Below are 23,815 nucleotides of genomic sequence, written 5' to 3'. Positions count from 1 at the left end.
AGAGTATTTGGATCTTCATATAATATAATATCATTTTATATATATATATATACACACACACACACACACACACACACACACACACACACACACACACACACACACACACACACACACACACACACACAGTATATATATATATATGTGTATATATATATATATATATATATATATATATATATATATATATATATATATATACATACACAAACACACATAGATACTCTATATACAGTATACTGTATATATATATATATATTATACAGTGCATTATATAAACCTGAAAAATGTAATGCACTAAATACTAGTTGTGAAAATCTGAAAGATGACCACCTAAGACACAGGAAAAAATGTTGGCTGATAAGAAGTTAACTATAATTATATGCTGAAAAAGTTTTTAAATTAATAATGTGTGATACTTTTAATATAGGAATGACAAAAACGACAAAAATGACCTCACCTTTATCTGAAAATAATCTGAAAAAAGGCCAACAAAACCAAACAGTAGCAGAGACCACAACAGCACAACCATGCTTAAGATGGGTTCATAAAATTTAAATGAAATCTATTATTTGTGATTACTTAATCACCTGTATAATCTTGATGATCTTCAAGATCACCTCTGGTGAATGATGTCAAAAAGGTTAAACCAATGATAGTTTTCGATTTCTGTCTTTAAGATTTTAAGATTTAAGATTTAATATACTTTAGTAATCCCCGAAGGGAAAGTAGTATAAACCTTCATGCTTTACAAGGATCATTCAATTTCTTTTTGTGTTCTTAAACAGATGTTAAAATATTTATTTCGAAGAAAATATTAGGAAAATCGTCTGAAATCATGACAAAAAAAGCAAAATTATTCCCCAATTTTATTTTGATTTCAATAAGTATTTGTAAAATGGTGATTATATAAAGTTTCTCACAATTTGTGTGGTAAGGATAAATTATGTTTGGTTGCTATGACCCTCTAGCCGTGAATAAAATAATTTATTAGAACAAAACAAATTTGTTCCAAATCACTTTGTAAAGACATGCAGTGCTTTAATCTGAGTCGGATCATTTGTCACTAATAATGGAGTATTTGTATTTGCTGTTTATGTAAACAGAGTCATCAGACAGGGGGGAAGAGAGAACTGCATTCAGGGTGGTTGATGACAGCCCCTGGCTCTGCATTGCTGACGAAAGCTGCTTAGCTCCTCTGTTGCTATGGCAACCGTGGAGTGCAGCCAGACAAAAAAATGAGGCAAAGGGGAGGGGCATTTCAGAGAGAAATAGAAGAGAAAAGGCTGGATGGGAAAGCTAGGAAGAGGGAGGGATACAGACACCCGATACAGAAACACAGCGAGAGGTAAAGAGAACATCAGAGATAAAGCAAGGCTACCGACAGAGATACAGACAAGGTCTGGATATATAATATCACACCCCTGGCTGCACGAAACAGCAGCAAGTGAAGGGAGGATACAGAGAAAGGGGGGAGCAGAGAGAAGATGGATGTACAAACTGAGAACACAGACCCCCCGTCTTGCGAATCCCAGCCGAGTGGAAAAATCAGGAAAGGATTTAAACTCTTTGGCAAACGCAAACCGGGTAACATCTTTTCTATCCGAGGCAAAGGAGACGGGAACAAGTCACCTGTCAGTAAGACCAAAAACCTAGATGGATTATCGGAGACCACTGCACCAGATTCAGAGCAGGAGCCAGACAAGGAAAATGGACAGGAGGTGAGTCAAGGGGAGATGGAGCATGGGGATGAAGAATCGCTTGGCGAAGATGGCGTTCTGGCTGCCGCCCATGCAAATGCCTCCATTTCTTCTGCCAGCTCAGCCAGGTCCCTCAGCTTCCTGTCATTACTGAAGGGTGGTCGGAAAGGAGGAGACCGCCAAGTCCAGACCATATCTCAGCCTCCAGGTCGGAAACGTCGTGGGCTGAAGGGTCTTTTTAACAATGTTATGTTCAGATCGAAGGATAAAGACGACCTGGAGGAAGCCCCCCCGAGTCCTCTCCTCATGTCATCCCGCACCAACAGTGTTGAGATTATCAAAGAAGACCTTACGCTCACCCCCAAATCCAAGCCTCGCTCTCTGGACAGTCCAATGAAAGAGAGCTGTGAGCCCAGCGAGAGTTTAACCACCCAAGACAGCGCAGCTACGACTCCGTCAGAGACCACATCACCCCCGGTGACAACAGGGAATGTGAGTACAACTACCAAACATGTGCCGCCTTTACCCACCTCTGAATCACCTATGGTACCTGGTGATAACAGCCTGAGCTCCTTGCTGGCAGACATCTCCTCCCTCCTAACCTTTGACTCCATAGGAGGAGGAGATATCATGGCTGATGTAGAGGCAGAGTGGGGAAAAGCCAGCAGTGCCATCAGCGCTGCTGTGACCGAGGTCACGCCATCATCCACATGTTTGTCCTCTCCAGCGACGTCGTTTGTCAGCACTGCAAAACCCTCTCCTGTAGCCGTCCCCACGACTACCTTGAACAAATCCTTTACGTCTCCGGTAAAGACAGTTTCATCTTCCCCTCCGACTGCCAAGCCAAGCTCTATCATCACAACATTGGCCAAACCGTCCACATTAACAACTCACTCAGTCAATCTGAGCTCCGACGCTACAGCCTCAGAGATTACCACCAGTATGAAGAAATCAACTCCTATAATCGCCACTGGAAAACCTTCAGCTACTCCTCAAATGACAACTAGTTTTTCACCTCCAAAAATCTCTACCCCTTTATTGACCTTTCAATCTATGCCAAGTTCCACCTCTGCTGTTACCACAACTTCTTCAAGCACCTCAGCCACAGTAAGCAAGGCTCCCTCGGTTAGTTCAGCTCTTACTTATACAGTTAGCAAATTGGCTTCAGAGAATGCAGCACCTCCTCAAACAGTTCCTTCAGTATCTCAACCTAGTTTTATGTCCACTCCAACTCTTGCACTAGATAAAACTGTACCCGTAACCCATAGCCCTCCCATTTTTTTTACCCAATCTCCACCTGCTAAATTTGATAGTAGTAACAATCTGAATAGACAAGCTTTCTTGCCCTTAGGATCAACTTCTGAAGCTCCTGTGACAGAGCCACAGACCTGCATTAGTGCAACCAAACCGTCCTCTCCTGCACCCATTACTAACTTTAAAATACCAACTGATCACTCATCAACTATAACCTCTGTCTTGGAACCTGCAGCTGTTCCCAAGACTACCTTCGCCTCTAGCCGAGTGGAAGTGAATCACACCACTCTCCCCCCTGTAACTCTTCCAAACCATTATTCCTCATCCACCCTGACTGCCACAACTAAAACCGAGCCAAGCCCAACTCTATCTTCAACGTCTTTAGATAGGACGCCTGCTATGACTAAACCTATTCCTGCCCCAGTCTCTCTAGATAAGATGCCCTCTGCTTCCACAACTCCTCCGGCACCCACAACTCTTGCTGTTGTTTCTCCTGTATCCCCAATACCTCCTGCTCTCCTGGTATCTCAGTTTAAATCCCCTCCCACTACTTCAAAAATCACAATTGCTCTACCTAAATATCCACCAACTCCTGCTTATATTGATGTTTCTCAATCTAAACCCCAAGCGGTACCGACTGTACATAAAGATCCCCCTGCTCCTGCTCCTGCTCCAGCTCCTGCTCCTGCTCCTGCTCCAGCTTCTGCTCAAGTTGCTCTCAGTAAAGCCCCTTCTGCCCCTCCTCAGATCCCAGTTTCTTCATCAACTGACCCTTGTGCCCCTGTTCCTACCCCAATTCTAGTATCTAAAGATCCACCTGCTCCTGCTCAGGTCCTAGTTTCTCAAGCTAGAGCCCCTCCTACCTCTGCCCCTGCCCCGGCCCCCTGTCCTGTTCCTTTGCTTCCTTCTCCCCCTGAACCTTGGACAAGTGAAACCCCAGTAGCTGCTAAGATGACTGGAGACAGAAAATTATCAGTGGATGGACAGCTAGTCAGTCCAAGTAGCACGATTGCCCCAAGGACCCCGGGTGTAGCATCCAAAACAGATGAACTGCATGAGTCACAAATGAGCCTCCAGGGCCCCTCCAGAGAAAAGAGAACACCACATGTAAAGACATCAGGTCTGAGCAAAATCCCAGTTGTTGGAGGGGGTAGAGCTGGCAAAATACCTGTCCGGGAAAGTCAACATGCTGATGATGAAGCAAGGAGGGACCCACCTACACCTGAAGAAGAGCGACCCCATTTCAACTCCCATGATGAACTGAGCACAGAAAAGATCAGTGATGTTAGGGGGGGTGTACCCACTTCAAAATGTGCCCAGGAGGAGAGTCAACAGCCTCCAAAAGTCCTCACCAGTCTACCACGTGACTCAAAGATCCCTGTGAAACATGGTGCACAGTCTCACACTGCCTCCTCTCATGAACCTCCTCGCACCAAGATACCCGTGTCTAAAGTTCCTGTCCGTAGGGTGGGCAAACCTGCAGCTGCAGGTGGCAGCGCCCAGATAAGGAAGTAAAAAAACCTGAATACGTAACTTAACAGTGCTGATTGTGACTTTCACTACAGTGTTTTCCCCAGCATAACCACATGACCATCCTTTTTTAAATTTCATATTTCTATAATATCTTGGCTTGTCTTTTTTGCAATCTCTTGGCTTTACCACAACTTAAACTACAGTAACCGACTCAAAAGGCTGACAGCACTCAAGCACAAAACATCCCGCCAGGGAGTCAAAGCGACATGCTTGGCTCTTTGGTGCTGAGCCACCTGGACATGCACTCAGGAAAGGTTCAGGGTCACACCTGAACACACAGCAGCATCGGTAATCGAAAATGAGCAGGATCTAAGGTCTTCTGGGAACACAGTAACACACAGCATGGACGAGTGCCTTTTTTAAGGGTGCTTTTCCTACAGACTCACAACGTCTTCTTGGAGTACTTTTAACTTTTTTTACTGTCGCATTTTTTGTAGGAACTGTCAAATCTTTTTGTCTTTATGTCCCAGCAAGTCTCTTTGATATTAACCAGCCCCTTTACATTTCTTATTTATTTCTGGAGGAGAGTGGAGCTCTATAAAGAAAAAAAAACCAAATTTCACATTCCACACCTATCTCTGGATGTATGTAGCAGAAAACGTGCCGTTAATTTTTTGTATAAGATATCAAGCTGTACAGTGTCCACCTGCTCATATGTAACATGATCTCATCTCACTATAAACTATGGGAGAGACTGGGTTTGAGTAAGGAGAAGATGAAACTCCTTGAATGGTAATGGATACTGGACAGCAGCCATTGTGAATGGCTCTGAGATGAGATCTCCAGCTCACATATTGGCACAACCTCAACGTTAACCCGCTTGTATTCAGATGAGAACATCTCTGTGTATAGTCTCATCTATGTTGTCCTGTTCCTATTTAATCAATAAAACAATGAGTACTTTGCAAGACGCAAGATGCTTAAGTTGTGAATTATATCCTGTGTGGCGGTTTGCAGACAGTTACAAATTATAAATGCATGCAGAACTATATACTGGTGCTTTTTTAACATGATCTAATAGCATAAAAATATGTGAAAGCATTTGCATAACTCTAACCTCTAAATGAGAAAGAGAAATGTCCAACACTTTATATTTTCACTGCCGAATCCCCCACACTGTTTTACCATCTTGCTACAGCCCACGATCAGAGTGTCCTTGTAGGAACATTGTTCCAACATCATTCACACCCCAAGCTCACTGACCTGAATAGCAAGCACATGAATGTCAGCAGCGTCCAGCCAATCAGCTGCAAAGGAAAATGCTCAACACGCATGCCTTATTATCAAGAAAAGGGTTTGGGAATGTGTGTCATTGCTATTCTTAGTGTGAAATGCACCAAATGCCTCTGCTGATTAATAACCTTCAGGCTAAGTGGGTGTTATGATTTGGAAAGAACAAAAAGTGGACAATTAGTTATGTACAAAAGGCTGGGCTGAGCTATAAAAAGAATGTACAACTATGCACCAGAATAAAAAAAGTTTGTTTAAAAGTTAGCAATTAAAGCCACAAGGTTAAGGGTGGAAGTCTGATGTGAGTCATGGGGTTTGAGGAATAAAGCATGAGGCATAAAGAGTAAAGGAAAAAGTGTTTTTTCCCTCACAAGAAAAGGATCGACAGGGGTCACAAAAACACCTTTGTTTATTTCATGAAGCCATGAGGGCTGCAAGCAAAGATGAGAAGACCATTTGCCTGAGAAAAGCACGAGGACTTCAGAACATCAGGTGCTTACACAGACTAGAGGGTAAAGTCATCTCTCTGGGAACAGAACAGTTTCCCCCTGAGGCTCTGACACAACACAGGTTCGTTTCTTGGTAGCACCTGCAATGTGGGATTAAAACAGTTAAAATAGTCTTGAACTGCATGCAGTTTGCAATCAGAGGTCACATTGTGCAGCAGTGTGATAAATTACATGGTGATGAATTACAAAGAGAAAACTGAGACGGATGCCCTCTATCAATTTGAATTCACATGATGCTCCTCTGCAATGTGACTTTCACACAACTGCCTTAAGAGCAGAACAACCACAGAACTTCAGCTTTTGATCAGCACCTAACAAGTCTTCTCAGTGTCCCACTGCTTGGTCCGACCCCACTCCTCAAATGTGTTACAGACAATTAAAGTACCCATAATGCACCAAGGCCTCTCCCTGCATTCTACAGTCTGTTTTATTTTGCCTCTGGAGTAATGGTGTACCTCCACAGAACCTTATTTAGCACGCTTCAGTCTGTGTTTCCATGCCAACCCCACTAGGTCAACCAATGAGTGTCTGGAGGAGGAGTGCCTTCATGAGCTCACTCACACCAAACAGGCAATTACAATTTAGTGAATTGTAATCATGTTTCAATGCAGTATTACACACACACACATGCACACATGCACGCAAGCATGCACGCACACACACACACACACACACACACACACACACACACACACACACACACACACACACACACACACACAATATGTTTTACATACATGAACGGTTTGACCTGCAATTTGAACATGCTGGCTTGAAAAAGGGATTCATCGTTTTTCAAGCTTGAAAATCAAACAACTCTGCAATTATGATGGACAGGAGAGATTTATTTATTAATACTACTACTACTACTACTACTGCTACTACTAATAATAATAATAGTGACCAACCTAACAATGGACATGGGTGAAAATATAAACTGTTTATTGGATATAATAAGTGAAAGAAAGACTTCCTTTAGTGATCTGGGAGACATATCTTGTTACATTGCAGGACCACTTTGATGTATTATATAATAAGGTAACTAATTCCCATGGTTATATATTACATAACAGTGTTAAAATACTGCTATGGTTGCCAGTATAAATGGGACAAGGCAGTATTTTGTTGCATTTAACTCCTAAAGCTCCTTTGCTGTACTCCAATATTCAAACTCAGAAAAGAATCCATCAATCCACAACTCCATTCAAAAATTGAGTTTTTACAGAATTATTTATTCGTATTTATTTTTCAGAAAATATGAAAAACATTTTGTTATAGCACTAAAATGACCATTATCAATACACAAAATATGAAATTGTAAAAGCATTCACACTATATATATAAATGCAGCCGCTGGTTCAGTTTAGAGGCTTGTGTCTCATGTAGTGGATGACAATACGTGATCATGACAGATTAAAAAAAAAAAAACAGTCTGTAAAACAACAACCACTCATTTAGTTCTCTTTCACTATCAAATACCAGCAGACAATCATTAGTCAAATAATATACAGATCAAATAAATGAATTTCATGACATATTCAATGCACAGAGCAATTTGTGACAAACATCATCACATCAATGATTTGTGGTTTGTTTCAGTAATCAATAGCTTCATACTACATGTGTTTTAATGCACATATCTAATTGTTAGACAAACATGGATGCTGTTGTCTTTCTGTATCCGCACCTTTATTTAAGTGCATAACCAGCCAGAGCATTACGTCATTTCAGTTCAATAACTCTGCAATAACAGTGCCACCTGCTGGTGATACTGCATAATGGAACGCAGAGGAACATGTGTCGCAGCACGCAAGAGCATCATTGCTGCAGAACATGGCCTGGTTACATTAGGCCTCTGCCACAGCTCCACAGTGACATCATGAAGGTATGATCTGGGATCTTTGATCCTTATGGAACGTAAAAAAAGTGCTTGCTTGAAGAAAAGCCCAAATTTGTGGTCGGAAGGAAAAAGTGATTCAATATTATCAATGTAAAGAAACACTGACATTCAGCCCTGCTTTACGTAAGCAGAAAAGAGCAGCTTATACTGGCAGTCAGGAAACACATCAAAATGCTTGAGCTAAAAATACACAATAATAGACACTACTGGATTTAAATATTTGCTACACCCCAGATAAAGACATTTTTGGAACAAGGATGATCCAATAAAGCACATAAATATAAGTTCGACTAAGATACAAACAAACTGAGAAGCTGGAGTCAGACGACAGAGAAAAGAGGAAGGAGGCAAAGAATCAGGTTGGAACATGTTGGAAACCTTAATGTCAACAAGCTGTTGTTATTAGAAAGCTGTTGGACAGATTATAATCTGTAGTAGGGAAGTTTAGTTTTCAGTTTAATTAGAAATTACATTTTCAACTTAGCCTGTTTGATTTCCGATTATTTAAATGGTTCCAAGCGTTCAATAAATCAAACAAATATCAGCTTGGTTTTCATGATGTTTCAGCCACTCACATTACAAAAAGGAATATAAAAGACAAATAACTCAAGAACATGTAACTGAAACTCAGAGACCTAAACAGGATATGAATTGATATCAGTCACGAGCTGAAACATGACCTTCAGTCAGACTGAGTGGCAAAAACCTCCAGGAATACAGTCACAGTTAGGAGATGAAAATAAACTCAAACTCAGTATTATCCTGCAAAATTACGGCCTTACAATGCACCAAAGAACTAGAGTTCATTCTACATTAACACGTGGTCCTTTTACATTAACATGTAAAAGTCTTTAAGTATTTTGTTAATCACAGAGGATCAACTTCAGATTCATGTTTTCGTCTTTCGTCTGTGATTTTTTTTTCTGGAGCTTTCAGCAGTAAAAAAAACCAAACAAACCTCAGTTCAGATTCCCTTTGAATCTATTTACAGTATATGGTCCATGTGAAAACAGCTTTATACATATTCAGACGTGTTAGCTCTTTTATTTACCAGCATCCAGGCCCTCATTGTGACCAAGTGCTGTAACTCTGCCTGCTGTGCATCACCTGCGTACCCTGTATTGCTTTAACCTGTCACACACTGCATGATTAAACTGTATGGTGTGTTTTTGGGCCCAAGCTGTAGGCCACAAATACTGTTGGTGCTACATGACACATGTTTACTGTTGACCATTAGTATGATCTTTAAACCTCATGTGACACTAATGTTGTCTAAAGAAATGTCGCGGCGTGGAGCCTGATCTGTTGGGATCGGTTACACCATGAAATGCATCTGCCCTTCGGCGCCCGTAACCATGACATCCATCCAGATACGCATGGCCTCAGGTGACGGCGCCACCATGTAGTACACCCGATCGTGGGTCTTCACACTGAAGGTCAGGGAAGGATTGGGGCTCTGGGGGGTGGAAGGCGAATGCGATTTTGAGAAAAAAAAAAAAAAGGATAAATAATGGATAGAGGGTGAGGTTGTGCATGTGTGGGGTGGATGAAAGAGGGAGAAGTGGAGGATAAACAGATGTCAGCAAGCATTCAAAGACAATGAGGCATGTGTGGATGATGCCACATGCTTGAAATCACGCACACACATGGACACAAGATGACTTACTTTGTGAGCGTTCTTTAGGTGGTCATAATAAACCTCCTCTATGGCTTGGAAGTAAATGACTCCCTTCATCTTTGTCTCATGTTTATCTGCAGTGGACGATGTAAATACACAAGTTAACGGACCGAACGCGCCCGTCATTTACGCCCAGATTATCCTGGCGTCTTGTTGCTCACCTGCGTAGTAGGTGAGGGTCCTCCGATTCTGGTCGAAGACGAACCAGCGTTTCTTCCAGGTTTTTATCTTGCCGCCCATTTTGACCAGAAAACCTCGACAGGTTTTATCTGTGATGGCTAAATGGAAGCAGGCGTCTGGGTTGTGTCCAGCTGCCTCGATGTGACCGTGAAGATTAAAGTCATCTTTTCTCACAGGGAGGTAGCGGGTCAACAGTCGAGACTAGGAACAGAAAAGACGAAATCTAACACCACGTGTAAACACGGAACCCTCTTTTGTTCAGGAGCGTTACACGAAGGTGACACGCGTCATCATTTTGTGGTTTTGGTGACTACCTGTGATCTTTGTTTCTCCCTGAGCTTCACTTCTCTCTCCACGAGCCTCTGTCTCCTGCTCGTCTCTTCCTGCAGGCGTTTCTCCAGTTCCTCCCTTCTTCTCCTCTCCTCCTCCAGGGCCTGCCTGCGCATCTCCATCTCCCGCTCCTGCACAGGCCACGTGATGTAAAACACATCATGATTCCTCAGCGAACACACACATCCACACACACACACACACACGCACGAGGTTACGCTTTGTAAGGTTTGGCATCGTACCCGATGTTCAAGGAGCCTCTGCTTCTCGGCTTGGGCCTCTCGGAGCAAACGCTCCATCTCCTCAATCTTTACCATATTGGACATACTGGCACTGATGGAAAAAACAAAAAGAGTAAAACAAGCTGTCAAACACAAGCGGAACCAGATTTCTCTAATAAAAGGGGGGGCACTGGTCCAGAATAGGCATCAGATCTCTCTGATCTGACACATCAGAGCACTTCCTGTTTCCTCTCACTCCTTTAATCACCCTGAATATCCTCTGCAGCCTTTGTGCTCCAGCATCTCTTCTAAAAATAATGCTTCTCTTGTCTTTATTCACAAGGTTTTTGCTCTGCTTGCGCTCATCAAAGGTGCTTATCTGTCCTTATTTCTCTAACCTGGAGATGTTGTCTGGGGAGCAGGCGGAGAAGCTGGTCTCCAGGCTGTCAGAGCTGTCCACGCTGACGGTATCTGACGTCTGGCTGTTGTCCGGGTACGAGAAGGAATCCAAGAAGACGTTGGACTCAGAGATCATCCTGCTGCAAATATCGCTCCTTCTCTGCCTGTCTTCACTCATGTGTGCTTGGCCGCCGCTCGCTGGAAGAACAACAATATGACATAACAACCTCAGCGTGCATGAGGTAATGTCGATCTGAAGCGCACAGCTACAATTAATCAACCAGAGGAATAGCATCATGTTGTAATTCCTCTTTAATAAACTGTTTGGAGTCATTACAAACTGTTCTTGACAGAAGGCTGACGCAGGTCTTCGCTACACGAAGATGTTCAAACGCTTTTTAAAATTTTTTTTAAGTGCATTAAATCTTCAAAGAAAACATTTCATGGATTAAAATTGTATTTTTTTAATATCGACCAGTTCTACTTTCTGCTTTCTGCTGCTTATTGCAGCAACTTGATTTTTAAATCACGTCTCTCAAAACGTCGTTACACATTTTCTCATGGGAGGATCATACCTTTTATTACCATAAAAGGTATGATGAATCTGGTATATTTGAATTATTAACGCAGTGTTGTCCAGTATATTGTAGTGTTTCTGTTAAAATAATTTTTCATGCCACATCTAGGCCGAATATGGCTGCCTTTGTGCATCGGTATTTCCTATCCAGATAAGTGTGTTAACTTGTTTAAACTTGGTCTCACACACACACAAACACACACACACACACACACACACACACACACACACACACACACACACACACACACACACACACACACACACATAGCAATCTGATGCGGACTAGATCTGACACTGCCATGCTCTGACTCACTCTTTGGGAGCCGGCGGCTGGAGAAGCTGAAGGCTTGCGGGATGATGCTGCCACAGCTGGAGGTTTGTGACAGAGGCAGGTGGGTCTGAGGAGGGACACAAGAGCATAACCAGACTCTATAACCTTCAGATGACAAAACTGTTCTCATCTGCAAAGCACTTCATGAGCTGGATGGGTGTAACGAGGCGGACTGGAAAGGAGAATTCCTGTTTGGGTGGATCGTTCTCCAGGGAAGAACAGTTCTGGATACACATGAGGACAGCAGGGAGAAGCAGCAAGAGTAATCATACCGAAACCGTTTATCAGATGTTTTAAGTACTGTAATGTTTTAAAACTTGAAGTTATTCTTTCCTCAAGTTTGATCGATCAGAATTTAGCAAAGACCCAAACCACATTTCCAGATTTGAAAAAAAAAAAAAAATCAGTTTAGCGTTGTTTGACACAACATTAAAACTAGAACCAATGCAGTCACAGACTTCAACATCCCGCGACAACCCTGAATTTACCATTTTACCCTGAACTACTTGCATAGGTCAAAGATTAAAGCTAGTGCTCTGATCTACTGTCCTTGATCAAATGACTAGCTTTGATCGATGGTCTTACTCACACCGGCCTTCTCCCTCATCTTTCTACAAATACGGTTCCTGAGTGTACAAAAGTTGAAATCTGACCTTGAACTAGTTTTCTCAAGGTCAAGGTCGTCATCTCATTTTTATCCCCTTTGCTGCCTGAGTAATGAGCTTTTTGTTTCATCTTTCCGTCTGCAGTGGTTGCGAAGATATTTGGTGGACTAACTAACGGACGGACGAACACACAAACACTGACAATCACAATACATCACCGCTTTGAAAAAAAAAAAAAAGATAAAGAGATGAAATTAAAATAGTTACAATCACCCTGGGAGGAAGTGTGCGTCCCAGGGATCTGCCGTAGCAGGTGAGGAACTGCTGATTCCTCTTGTGAGGTAGGATGTCGTTCGCATTGGAGGAGTTTTCTTTGCTGCTTCTTCTCCTTTCCTTCAGAGAGTGCAGGTGCTGCAATGATCGAATGAATTAGAGCAATAATACCGCATTAGAATTAGAGTTAGAATAAGTCTGGATCCAACACCTACCTCTGTGACGGCTACAGGGTTGGCGCTGAATGTCTGCCCCTCAGACAACGCTGCGTATTTCCCTTCCAGAGACGCCAGTTTCTCTCTTTCCTGCAGAGATCAGGAAAGAGCTGTCTGTTAAATAAAATTAAAAGTTTTACAAAGTCCACACTCACAGGTTGTTCTTACCTTCTGGAGCATGATGAGAAGATTGTTCTTCTCTCTCTGAAAATTCTCTCGTTCCTGCTGAGCCTGCAAAGTAATCTGTGATGACTGTTTCTTCAGCGTCATGATTCTTTCCTGTGAGGAAACAAACAAACAACCACAAGACATTAATAGAAAATATCGTGCATCTTTATTTGGCACAAAACTGTTGCAGACGCAGATGTGGTTTATTTTGGATCAGCAGGAGATTCAACAGGAGTAAGTTCCAATTTTAGGATAGAAGGTTTTTGTTGTCCTACAACTACATATGCTTTACACATTAATCATCTCATTGTTTCTGCCCTCTGTTGGTCGCTTTGCCCCTGACTGAATAATCAGTTTATTCTCTCTGTATTAATTACTATGCAAATAGTATTTCATGCTTACCATTGCTGGTATTGTTGTTTCTTGTAATTAGTTCATGCTTTGTGTTGCAAACCTCACAATTTTGCAGCTTTATTTTCATGCACAACCTGTAGCAAGATTAATGACAACAAACCACATTGTAGTAACTCTGCAATAGCCAGAAAAAGTAAAATTTTTAATCTAATATTAGACAGATAAAGTATGGCTTAAACTGGGGTGTTTCATTTCTAAAGGCCATTGACAGAAATTCTGCCTCAAGAACAAGAAGATCTCTTTAGAGCGAGATAAAAGCGCCTGTGCTTCTACGACCATTGAGGTGAAGTGTGTTAACACGAACACATACTTAACAATCAGCGCTAATATTTTACATCTATCTATGCTAAAGGATAAATTTCATTGTGCAGAGTCAAACATGCACACATGCTACATGCTACACTCAAAGAATGAACTCAGTCGACCTTGCGTGTGATGTTGAGGCGCTGACACTCGGCGATCTCCTGCAGCAGCTCTTGGCTCTGTTTCTCTTTTTCCTCGCTCTGATTGACTTCTTTTTCCAGCTTCTGAAACTCCAAATCCTCAAAACTTTTTGTCTGCTCCTGTGCCTCCTAGAAACAACACAGACACATGCAATTCTCCAAAGATGAGGTAAAAGTATCTGAGCAATTGGATATTTTTTTTGCCACAAACATGGACTATGTATTGTGCATGCTACTCTAATGGTGCTTATTGCTATTTAAATTATATTTTTAAACAATGAGCAGATTTAATGTTCCTCCAAGCAACGTATTATCAATGTTCCACCTAATGGGAGTCAGATGCATTGGTAACTTTTTCAACACATGGTAACTATTTGGGCCTCCTTCCAAATTGGGGTCTAAGTGGTACTGAGGCTGAAACAGAAACTGAATGCTGGGAAATGAAGGGATGAGGATGACAGAAAACCAGATCAGGAGGGAGAATAAAAGTAAAAAAGTAAGTTAAAAAAAGGAACAAATTTAGGAGACATAAAAACAAACCCTGTCTTAGTTCTGGCTTATGTTAGCTCATGCTTGAAAACACAAAACTACCATGTATTAGGACCAGAGGCTTTCTGTGTGGTGATAGCTCGTATTTTTGGTGTCTGTGTGGTTTCTACTCAATTGATGCTTCTAACTTTGTGACTTCAATACAGCTTTATTTACCTCTGATTTCTCGGTAGGATTCTTCTTGTCACTCTGGAGTTTCTCTTTCAGTTGCTGCAGACGTTCCTTTTCCGCCTCCAGCTGGGCCACCTCAGACTCCTGTTCGCCCTCCAGCAGAGCACACTCCACCTCCATCTGCAGGAACCAGCAGCAAAGCGAAGTCACGCAAAAACCCTGGACGATTATGCTGACTTAAATTAAAAAAAGGTATTCTTTCATGTTTTGGTTTATTTGTCTTTTAGTAGGATTATAATAGAATCTGCTTGACAGCTTTTCAGGAAATTAAAGGGTTGACAATGTTGGATGACAAAGTTGAGCTTTCTGTTTCTTTTTTTTGCATCTTTAAGAACTCTTAAAAAAAAAAAAAGAATTACAAATGAACTGTTATATCACTGTCATGAGACTTAGTGTGAGAGTGTACCAAAGAAACATACAACCCAAAAATGTAATGTAGCCAGGGCCTTATAGCTGCAAATGATCTTTTATCTGTATGTGAATTTGTTTGACATCTATCTATCTATCTATCTATCTATCTATCTATCTATCTATCTATCTATCTATCTATCTATCTATCTATCTATCTATCTATCTATCTATCTATCTATCTATCTATCTATCTATCTATCTATCTATCTATCTATCTATCTACCTACCTACCTACCTACCTACCTACCTACCTACCTACCTACCTACCTATCTATCTATCTATCTATCTATCTGCCCGCCCGCCCGCCCGTCCGTCCATCCGCCCGCCCGTCCGTCCATCCGTCCGTCCGTCCATCCATCCACCCATCCATCCATTTATCTATCTACTGTATCTATCTATCTATATACATATGTTTGTGTGTGTGTGTGTGTGTGTGTGTGTGTGTGTATACACATACACATATATTAAATATATGTGTGTGTGTAACTGGATGTGTGTGTACACGTATAAATAAATAAATAAATAATGTGTATACATATACCGTATACATACATATACATGTATACACACACACACACACACACACACATATACTGTATATACAGTATACACACACACACACACACATATACTGTATATACAGTATATACACACACACACACACACACACACACATATATATATATTTATATATATATTTACATATATGAGATACAGTAAAAAAATAAATATACTTTTTTTAATTGTATCTCAGATCAGCAAAATCCTGCCTTTACAATACGGATCACATTGACATCACCACTTTTATTTTTAGACCTGTTCGTATCCCTAATGGATTTCCACAGGATTGGCTGTGGTGAGTTGAAGTAACATAATTCTTTACTCTGCTCTTGTTATCAAGAGGTCATCAGTTCGTCCGACATGAGGTAACCAGCAGTACCATGACGCTGCTGGGGTGTGTGTGTGTGTGTGTGTGGTGTTTCTGTGGTGGGCCCTGCTGCGTACCTCTCGGACAGACTCCTCCATCTGGTTGTCCAGGTCTTTGATCTTCTGTTCCAGCTCCTCGATGTTGTTTAAAACTTGAATCCTCTCTTCTTCTATGTGTGTTACTTCTTGTTTCAACTGCATGTTCTCCAAAAGCTGCAGTGACATCAGGAATGCATATAAATACTCTTTGTAAATAAACAGGTAGAACTAAATACTCATAAATATTCTCTATTGCATGGTTCACTGTGGTGTTTTCACTAAAATGAGAAGCTTTTTTTACTAGAATGTTGTTAAATGAATGTACCAGCCAGCAGCATTAGCTGACAGCTGCTGCTTTAGCTCCTCTGAAGCTGGATCCCTGACAACAAAATTCTTTTCCACTTGGTGTAATGGAAATCTGTATCTGTGCACTCCGCTGCCAGTCATACCAAAGTACTCCTACGTCCTTTATCACACTCTAACCGACTCCATTCATTCATAGTTTTAAGAGATGCTGTATTATCAAGTATTCCTTTAGTCCGGGAGTCAGGAGGACGCTTTTCGGAAGCAGAACCTCATGTGGAAAACAGCTCTGGGATTCATAGTTTTCCAGATGTTGGAGATCTTTCTTCCTGCACACGCCGCTCTGAGGAATGCAGGAGATGGATGAGAGGGTGTTGAGTGTGCAAACCCTGTCACTACTGACACGAAGCAGACGGGATGGTTTCAGCTTGGAAATCCAACCTGTGTCTAGCGTTGTTAAAACCGTCACACTGCAAAGATCGGTTGATTCCCCTCGATTGTGGGTGAACGACATTTTCATTTTTCACAACGTCATCCATCCATTCAGCCTCGGTTATACTGTTCACAACATCTGGAAAAACACAGGCCTTTGCCATACATATACACTAAAATTCTTCCATTCACACACACACACACACACACACACATACAGACAAACGCACACACACACACGCATGCACGCACACACACTCAAACAAATTCTCTGTGGGATAAAGTCATTTCCTGTCCCCCTCCTCCTGTAAGAGTTTTAATGGCTAAGTGCTGCAACAAAAGTAGGGCTTCTCCATTAAAACCAGACATACCGTTATGGAGTTACTGGAGGAGAAAAAAGCCCCAGCGACTCAAACCACTAGGACTGAGACAGCGGAGGAGACGGCCTGTCTAAGGCCATTATATTTAATTAGTCTATATTAGTGAAGAAAACGTTCATATTTTCCTGTATTCGTAACAAGGCTTGTCGGCAGAAGAGATGAAGGGAAATTAAACTGTGAGTAGAATTTGTGCAACTGTGATTTCTGTTTATCTGCCTGATTGACCCACATAAACAGGATATGTACAAATCGTCAAATGCACACAGTTACAGCGCTTCTGTTCAGAGGAGTTTGTCTCAACCAAAAAGCTTTTAATCCAGTTTGATCATCATAAATCATAATGAGGTTTTTAGTCCATTAACACCGCCAGCTGTTTCTTAGAATTCACAAGGATGCAACCGTTGGAGGAACATTGATTTTCCACACAGGGGGTTCACATTTGGTGTCTCTGGGAACTTTTAAATGCAAAATACATTTTAAAAGTTGTCCATAAGTGTCAGAAAGAATAATTTTAGCTGATGCTAACAGGAAATGCTGGCAGAGAACCGCAAAGACAGTCTTTCAAGGAGGTCCCTGTTTTTAGTCAATCATGATACTGCTGGTTGACAGGTTAGCATTGTGGGTTTGGAAGCAAATGGATAAGTAGTACATATACATTTTCTACATTTTCCAATAGTAAAATGTAGAAACAATATTGCAGTGGTCATGGGTTGCAGGAAGTTTACATCTTTACAAGTAAGGTTACATCCTGTATGCCTGAAGCTGATCAGAATGAATGGATACAGATTTTAAACCCTAACAATAGCATCAGCTTATATGGGCTCATATTGAAAATAAAACTATTCAGACCTCACAGAAACCAGAATTTAAAAGGATAAAGGTAGTTAATTCAGTTTACTAATCATTTCATCATAAATACTGAATCAGTGGTTGGTGTGTTTCCTCTCTTTTGGTGTTTTGCACGTCACAAATTTTTATATGAAATAAGATTTTAGTTTAAGTTTTTTTTATTTTATTCCTTATAATCTACTCTTGTATTTACCGTTGCTTCATGCTTGCCTCAGTGGTTCAGTTGGTTTCCCTTTTTTTTCCCTGACTCTGCAAAGCGCTCCGAGGAGCTTCTGGTGTGACTCAACCAAATCAAGTTGATTTGATCTGACCTGACCCTTTGTTCATAAGGATAAGGGTTAGTGCTAGTAAGGACTGCTCAACTTGTATGAAACTTGCTTACTTTGTTCCTGTGGTGGGTGGAGGGCGAGGGGGCGCTGCTGTTCAGGCTGATGGCTGGTGAATGCGACCGGGCCTCTCTGTAGCCGCTTTGCAGACGCTGACTGACCTGCTGGTCCTCGGTGAGTTGAAACTCCCTGGCTTTGGTCCCGAAGCAGTTCTCTGGAGCAGAGCTGCCGGGGGAGTCAGAGAACACTGACTCATCATCCGACACCTGCAGCTTCTCCAGTTCCTTATTGATCTTCTGCAGGTCAGACACAGCCGAGCCCGTCGGCTCTCTCTCCACGTGACCCAACTCAGTGCACAGGTTCAGGATCGTCTCTAAGCGCTGACACTCCTGTTGAACGGAAGATCCGTATTCGATTACCTCACACACGCAAGTTGTCACGGTAATGGCTTTCATAGATATTGTACAACTGCATGAATTAGATCCAGACACCAACTCACCAATCTCTGGACCTTCTGTTCTCGGAGGCGTTCATCTCTCTGGTGCTGGTGATAGTCTCTCAGTTCCTCTTTGCCATTCAGGGAGCTGATGCTGCCCACCCTCTGCCCTGGACTCAGCCCACCCTTCCCAAAAGACAACCTCCTTTCCCCAAAACCCAGATCTAAACCTGTCCCGTCCAGGTCCACCCCCAGAGAGCTCAGAGAGGCCAAACTGGCCCTCCTGGGGGTGCTGGGCATACTGGCTGGTACGGTCACATCGGGTGGCTGCTCTAGGGAGGACAGACTGTGTCGCGGCCCTGCTGACCCCACTCCTCTGTGGGAACCAACAGAGTGGCGTGATGCTATTGACAGAGCAGGGGGGTCTACCGCATTGTGCAGCCGAGGCAGGGAGCGACTGTGCATACCAAGGCTGTTTAGCGAACCGGTAGAGTATTTCCTCTGTCGGGGCTCCCCTCCGGCTTTGCCGTGAGAGTACGGCCTGCGGCCCATACGGGGGCTAGACGGCACACTGGCTGCTCCACCTTTGACCCGAGGAGAACGAGGTAGGGGCTGGCCGTAGGAGGATAACAGGGAGCTTCCATCCACCCCGCCTGCGAGGGTAAGACTGTCTTGCGACTGGTGGCGAGAATGGGAATGGCGGAGCAAGCCGTTCTGATTGAGCTGGCGATCGCCTTGGCGAGGCGACGGAGGCACGCTGCTGCTGGTCATGTAGGAGAAGGTTCTGGAAGCAGATTGAGGCCGGTCGGTGTTGCTGAGCAGCGACAGCGGCCTGGTGGGGTGGGATCCGACAGGTGAAGGCACGCTCAGGTACTTCCGGTTGCACTCGGCCGCCCTCAGACTCGCCTCCAGAGCGCTCTTCCTTCGCTGCAGAGTTTCCATCAGTTCCTGTAGCTCCGCCTTGGAGCGGGACCCCCTCAGCAGCGCCCCGCTCACCGAGCCAGCACCGCTCTGCTCCATCTTAACACAGTCTGGAGAAAAAAAAATGAAATTGTCATGAAGTCTCAGATGTTTTTAGACAAGATGTAAGAGTCCAATTTAAGATGACTTATTTCATAAGAGTCAAGAAAGGAGCTATCGATGTGTGTGTGTGTGTGTGTGTGTGTGTGTGTGTGTGTGTGTGTGTGTGAGAGAGAGAGAGAGAGAGAGAGAGAGAAGAATGTATGCTCTTACAGTTCTGAGCCCAGAACAAACATTGGCTCAATCAGTGGTTAAGCTTCTTCTAAAAATGGAAGAATAGTCTTGGACAAACCAGAGTGAATCTCTACTTCAAGAGAACTCTATGCTGACACCGAAAGTCCTGCAAAGCAGCGTGAAGATGTCTTCCTGCATCATGGGTGGTAGGAGCTGAGTAAACACATTCTTTCAGAGTTCATGTGATATTAAGAAAGTCCACTTCCTGCCTCGTAAATGAATTCTGAGTCCCGAAAGATAATATCTTCCACTGTTTTGACAAGTCGCTGTATTGAGATTGTGCTCTTCCTTTTCAGCTAAAATCTTAGAATTTAAAGTGTCATATTAGCTCATCATCACTACTCACAGATTTTCTGAGCTGTAACCTGTACATTCTTTTATTTTGTCGATGAGTAGATGCAACATGCACTGCCATTGGAATTCTGGAAAACCCAGAGGAGAACCCACACAGACAGGGAGAACATGCAAACCCCACGTACAAAGTAATCAAACCCAGGACCTTTTTGCTGAGAGCTGACATCGCTCTTTTTGGTATCCAAAAAAATTAAACAGTTGTCTTGTATGATATCTTACCAGAGCCATAACCCAGAGTGGTAACAGCACTCCTGGGAGGAAGCATGCTCTTCATCACGCCGACGTCCTTCCAGTCAGTCTGAGGATGCAGAAGTCAGGGTGAAACTCGCAGTCGTCAACAAAAATTTATAAAACTGATGAATCCCTAATCTTAAGTAGTGGAATACAAAAACGCAGTGTACCATATGATAAAGCAGTATTATTTTAAATGAATCAATACTCGGTGAAACGCATCCTTATCCCCTAAAGACTCTGCAGCATTACCTCAATTCAAGTTGATATTTCAGATGTTCATATTTAACTGGGGGGGGGGGGGGACTTTCCTGAAGACTAAGTAAGAAAGCAGATCCGAGAAGGAAACTTTTTGGGCTTTTTCAGTGTGGCCAGTAAAAATGGAGAGAAGCAGCACTCTGCTGCTTAATTGATCTTTGAGATCCAAACTCATGACCAGTATTCCATCTGAGCTCCACACCCACTGAGACAGCAGCCAAAGGTACAGAATGGATAAATGTCACCTGTGGAGTACAGCTCACAATGAAACCATTAGTCAACTGAATGAAAGGTAATTTTCAAAAAAAAAAAAAGTTGCGCTGGTCACTTTCTCACGTCATCAAAAAGTTTTGTCCTATTTCATTTTGGATTTGAATAAATTTTTATTTGTTTAAAAAAATAAATCATTAAATTAAAAGTTGATGAAAACAACACAACTCCCATCTTTTTCCACTGCTGTCAGGCTGCCAATAACACAAAGAAGACAGACTTATCCTCTCCTGAGAAAGATCTAAAATAAGCAAATCATTATTCAAAGAAAATCAAAGAAAAACATCCTCAGGTCTTCAAGTTTTATCTCAGAAAGATGAGACTGACTGAAGATATCAGAGGTTTTCAGCGCTACAATGGAAGGGATTTCAAAAATATGAGTGTTTTCCTGAGTCCTGAGACAGTATTTCAACACACACACACACACACACACACACACACACACACACACACACACACACACACACACACACACACACACACACACACACACACACACACACACACACACACACACACACACACACACACACACACAGAAAAACAGACGGTTTCAGATGGGGTTTCTGTTGTGCCGTCTGGAGAGAGGGCCGACAGGAAGCGAGGTATCCTTTTACACAGTCACACAATCAATCAGCATGAGTTCATTCTAGAGACCGCCTGAAAAGAGACGGGGGGGGGGGGGACTTCAGTTTTTTACTGCACCAGCCAGACGACGGGGCAGGAGGTTTGGATTTTTTAAGACAGAATGTAAACAGTTTGAGGAATGACCTGATAGCATGTTTTATCTAATGTTTCCTAACACTTTGAACTAAATATTTTCGGATTGGGATGCCGGATTTTCTTTTAATAAAAAACAAAAAAAAAATATAGAAAGACAGACGAACACATTACAAATGGCTTCTTTTTTAATTGAAAAAAAAAACTATTTTAGTAGTAAATTCATTTTTATCAGTGGCTTCTGAAAACTAACTCCACAATTACTGTGCTGTTTTAAAAATATTCAAATTTAACATCTGGCATTTGGAATTTATGCATTCACACACACACACAACACACACACACACACGCACACACGCACGCACGCACGCACACACACATACAGGAGTGTGGTGAACAAATCAATGTTTTAGCTGCTATTTCTTAACATTTTCAATAACTTATCCGTAAAACTCAGCAAGTTGAAATAGGTGAGAAGCAAAGCCAGACAACTGTAATATCACAAAGTTGAGCTCTTTTTACTTTCAACTTAGCTGTCTGTGTTTTTCCTCATTTCATGAACAGCTCTACAACTCATGTAGACACAGTCTGTGCAGCTCACACATTAGTGCAATGATGGATTTTGGTTGAAAACTTAAACTTCAGTTGAAAGAACTGTGTGTGGTCTAACAAGTTAAACCAAGACATTGTGATCCAAAATAAAAGCCACTGACCTCAGTTTTCTGTGTGTTCACATAGTGTTCTGGTAAGTCTGCTGCTCCCGGGGCTCCACTCTCTCTCTTTCTCCCTCTGCATCAAGTCCTAGAGGCTCCTCAAGTCTTCCCATGACAAAGGATTAGACAGGAGACCCTCTCCTCTCCCCTCCTCTCTCCTCCCACCTCAATTCCCTGCTCAGATCAGGAGGGGGTGCTCATTTAGTAACTTCAGGCTAGTTTGCCGCCCCCTTCTGGTCAGATGGAGAATTGTTCATTTTGGAGATACAAATGACAAAAGGTTAAGGACAAAGGAAGCGTCGTCATCATCATCATCATCATCATCATCATCATCATCATCATCATCATCATCATCATCATCATCATCATCATCATCATCATCCTGTTAATTTAATGTGAGGAGTATATTGGCCATAAAATCAGTATATTTACATCTTCTAACCACAAACATGTTATTTTGATGACCTTTACCCTCTGAAATGATCAATCCAGCTCCAGCATCATGGAGAAACCATTCCTGTAATCCATGCTAGTTAGTCATTTATTTAACTGTCTATATTTATGCACATTTACTTTACAGAGGGAGCAGTATTCATGTTTGGTTGTTGCCCCCCCCCCATAATGTGGCTTCACTGTGGGAGAAAAGGCCAGAATGGACATTTATGTTCAATGTTGTGTAAAAGGAAAAGCTGACTGGAAGACTTGTTTCATCGATACATGCAGGCGGGGGGAGGCCCCAGCATTGTGCCTGAGACGGAGCCAACCTCACTCTCCCTCACAAATGTGCAGAAAAAAAACAACTCCTTATGTTTTTGAGATATTACACACCGCATCAAGGAGCACATTAGTCTGATCATCCTTCATCTGTTGTGTGGATTTAGAAAATATGTTAGCATGCTCAAAAAGAGGTCGATTGAATGTGGAGAATAAATTAGCAAGGTCATGGAGAATGAATGAAAAGACGCTGTGGAAAAATCCCCTGAATCCCACTGAAAACCCTGAACCACTATAGGAGAAACTAAAATTACATCATAGGGAGGGGGCTGTGGAGACTGGAGGAGATGATTGTTTCCAGACACAGGGCTGGGGTCTTTGTCATAAACCCACATACACACAGACACACACAGACACACACACACACACACACACACACACACACACAAGGTCTTTTTCCTTTTTAAAGACAGATGTAAATCTTACCAGGGTGTCATTTGAAAACTGAGACTTC

General features: G+C 42.3%; 2 protein-coding genes across 3 annotated transcripts; one reads left to right on the top strand and one right to left on the bottom strand.

Annotated features, from left to right (window-relative positions):
• Positions 1 to 1,033: 1,033 nt before the first annotated feature.
• LOC137606042 (mucin-2-like) lies at positions 1,034 to 5,394 on the top strand. Of its 2 annotated transcripts, XM_068331078.1 has the most exons (2): positions 1,520 to 1,721; positions 1,820 to 5,394. In XM_068331078.1, exons 1-2 carry the CDS (start codon positions 1,657 to 1,659, stop codon positions 4,467 to 4,469), a joined length of 2,715 nt encoding a protein of 904 aa, XP_068187179.1. In that variant the 5' UTR covers positions 1,520 to 1,656; the 3' UTR covers positions 4,470 to 5,394. The 2 variants fall into 2 exon arrangements, with proteins under 2 accessions (XP_068187178.1, XP_068187179.1); XM_068331077.1 differs by having other exon boundaries at positions 1,034 to 5,394.
• A 2,043-nt stretch (positions 5,395 to 7,437) lies between these two features.
• phldb2a (pleckstrin homology-like domain, family B, member 2a) lies at positions 7,438 to 22,739 on the bottom strand. The gene is made up of 17 exons (XM_068330381.1): positions 22,588 to 22,739; positions 20,615 to 20,693; positions 18,851 to 19,818; positions 18,408 to 18,740; positions 16,101 to 16,235; positions 14,669 to 14,803; positions 13,946 to 14,092; positions 13,107 to 13,217; positions 12,939 to 13,028; positions 12,724 to 12,861; positions 11,828 to 11,912; positions 10,934 to 11,132; positions 10,557 to 10,647; positions 10,299 to 10,445; positions 9,966 to 10,185; positions 9,793 to 9,878; positions 7,438 to 9,582 (listed from the first exon to the last, which is right to left on the bottom strand). The coding sequence occupies exons 2-17, from the start codon at positions 20,667 to 20,669 to the stop codon at positions 9,442 to 9,444; spliced, it is 3,081 nt and encodes a 1,026-aa protein (XP_068186482.1). The 5' UTR covers positions 20,670 to 20,693; positions 22,588 to 22,739; the 3' UTR covers positions 7,438 to 9,441.
• Between the last annotated feature and the right edge of the window lie 1,076 nt (positions 22,740 to 23,815).

This window comes from Antennarius striatus, chromosome 13 (genome assembly GCF_040054535.1).
Source record: "Antennarius striatus isolate MH-2024 chromosome 13, ASM4005453v1, whole genome shotgun sequence".
In the NCBI taxonomy this organism is placed as follows: domain Eukaryota; kingdom Metazoa; phylum Chordata; class Actinopteri; order Lophiiformes; family Antennariidae; genus Antennarius; species Antennarius striatus.
Note: the sequence above shows the minus strand (reverse complement) of the source record. Positions and strands in the feature narration are given on the sequence as shown.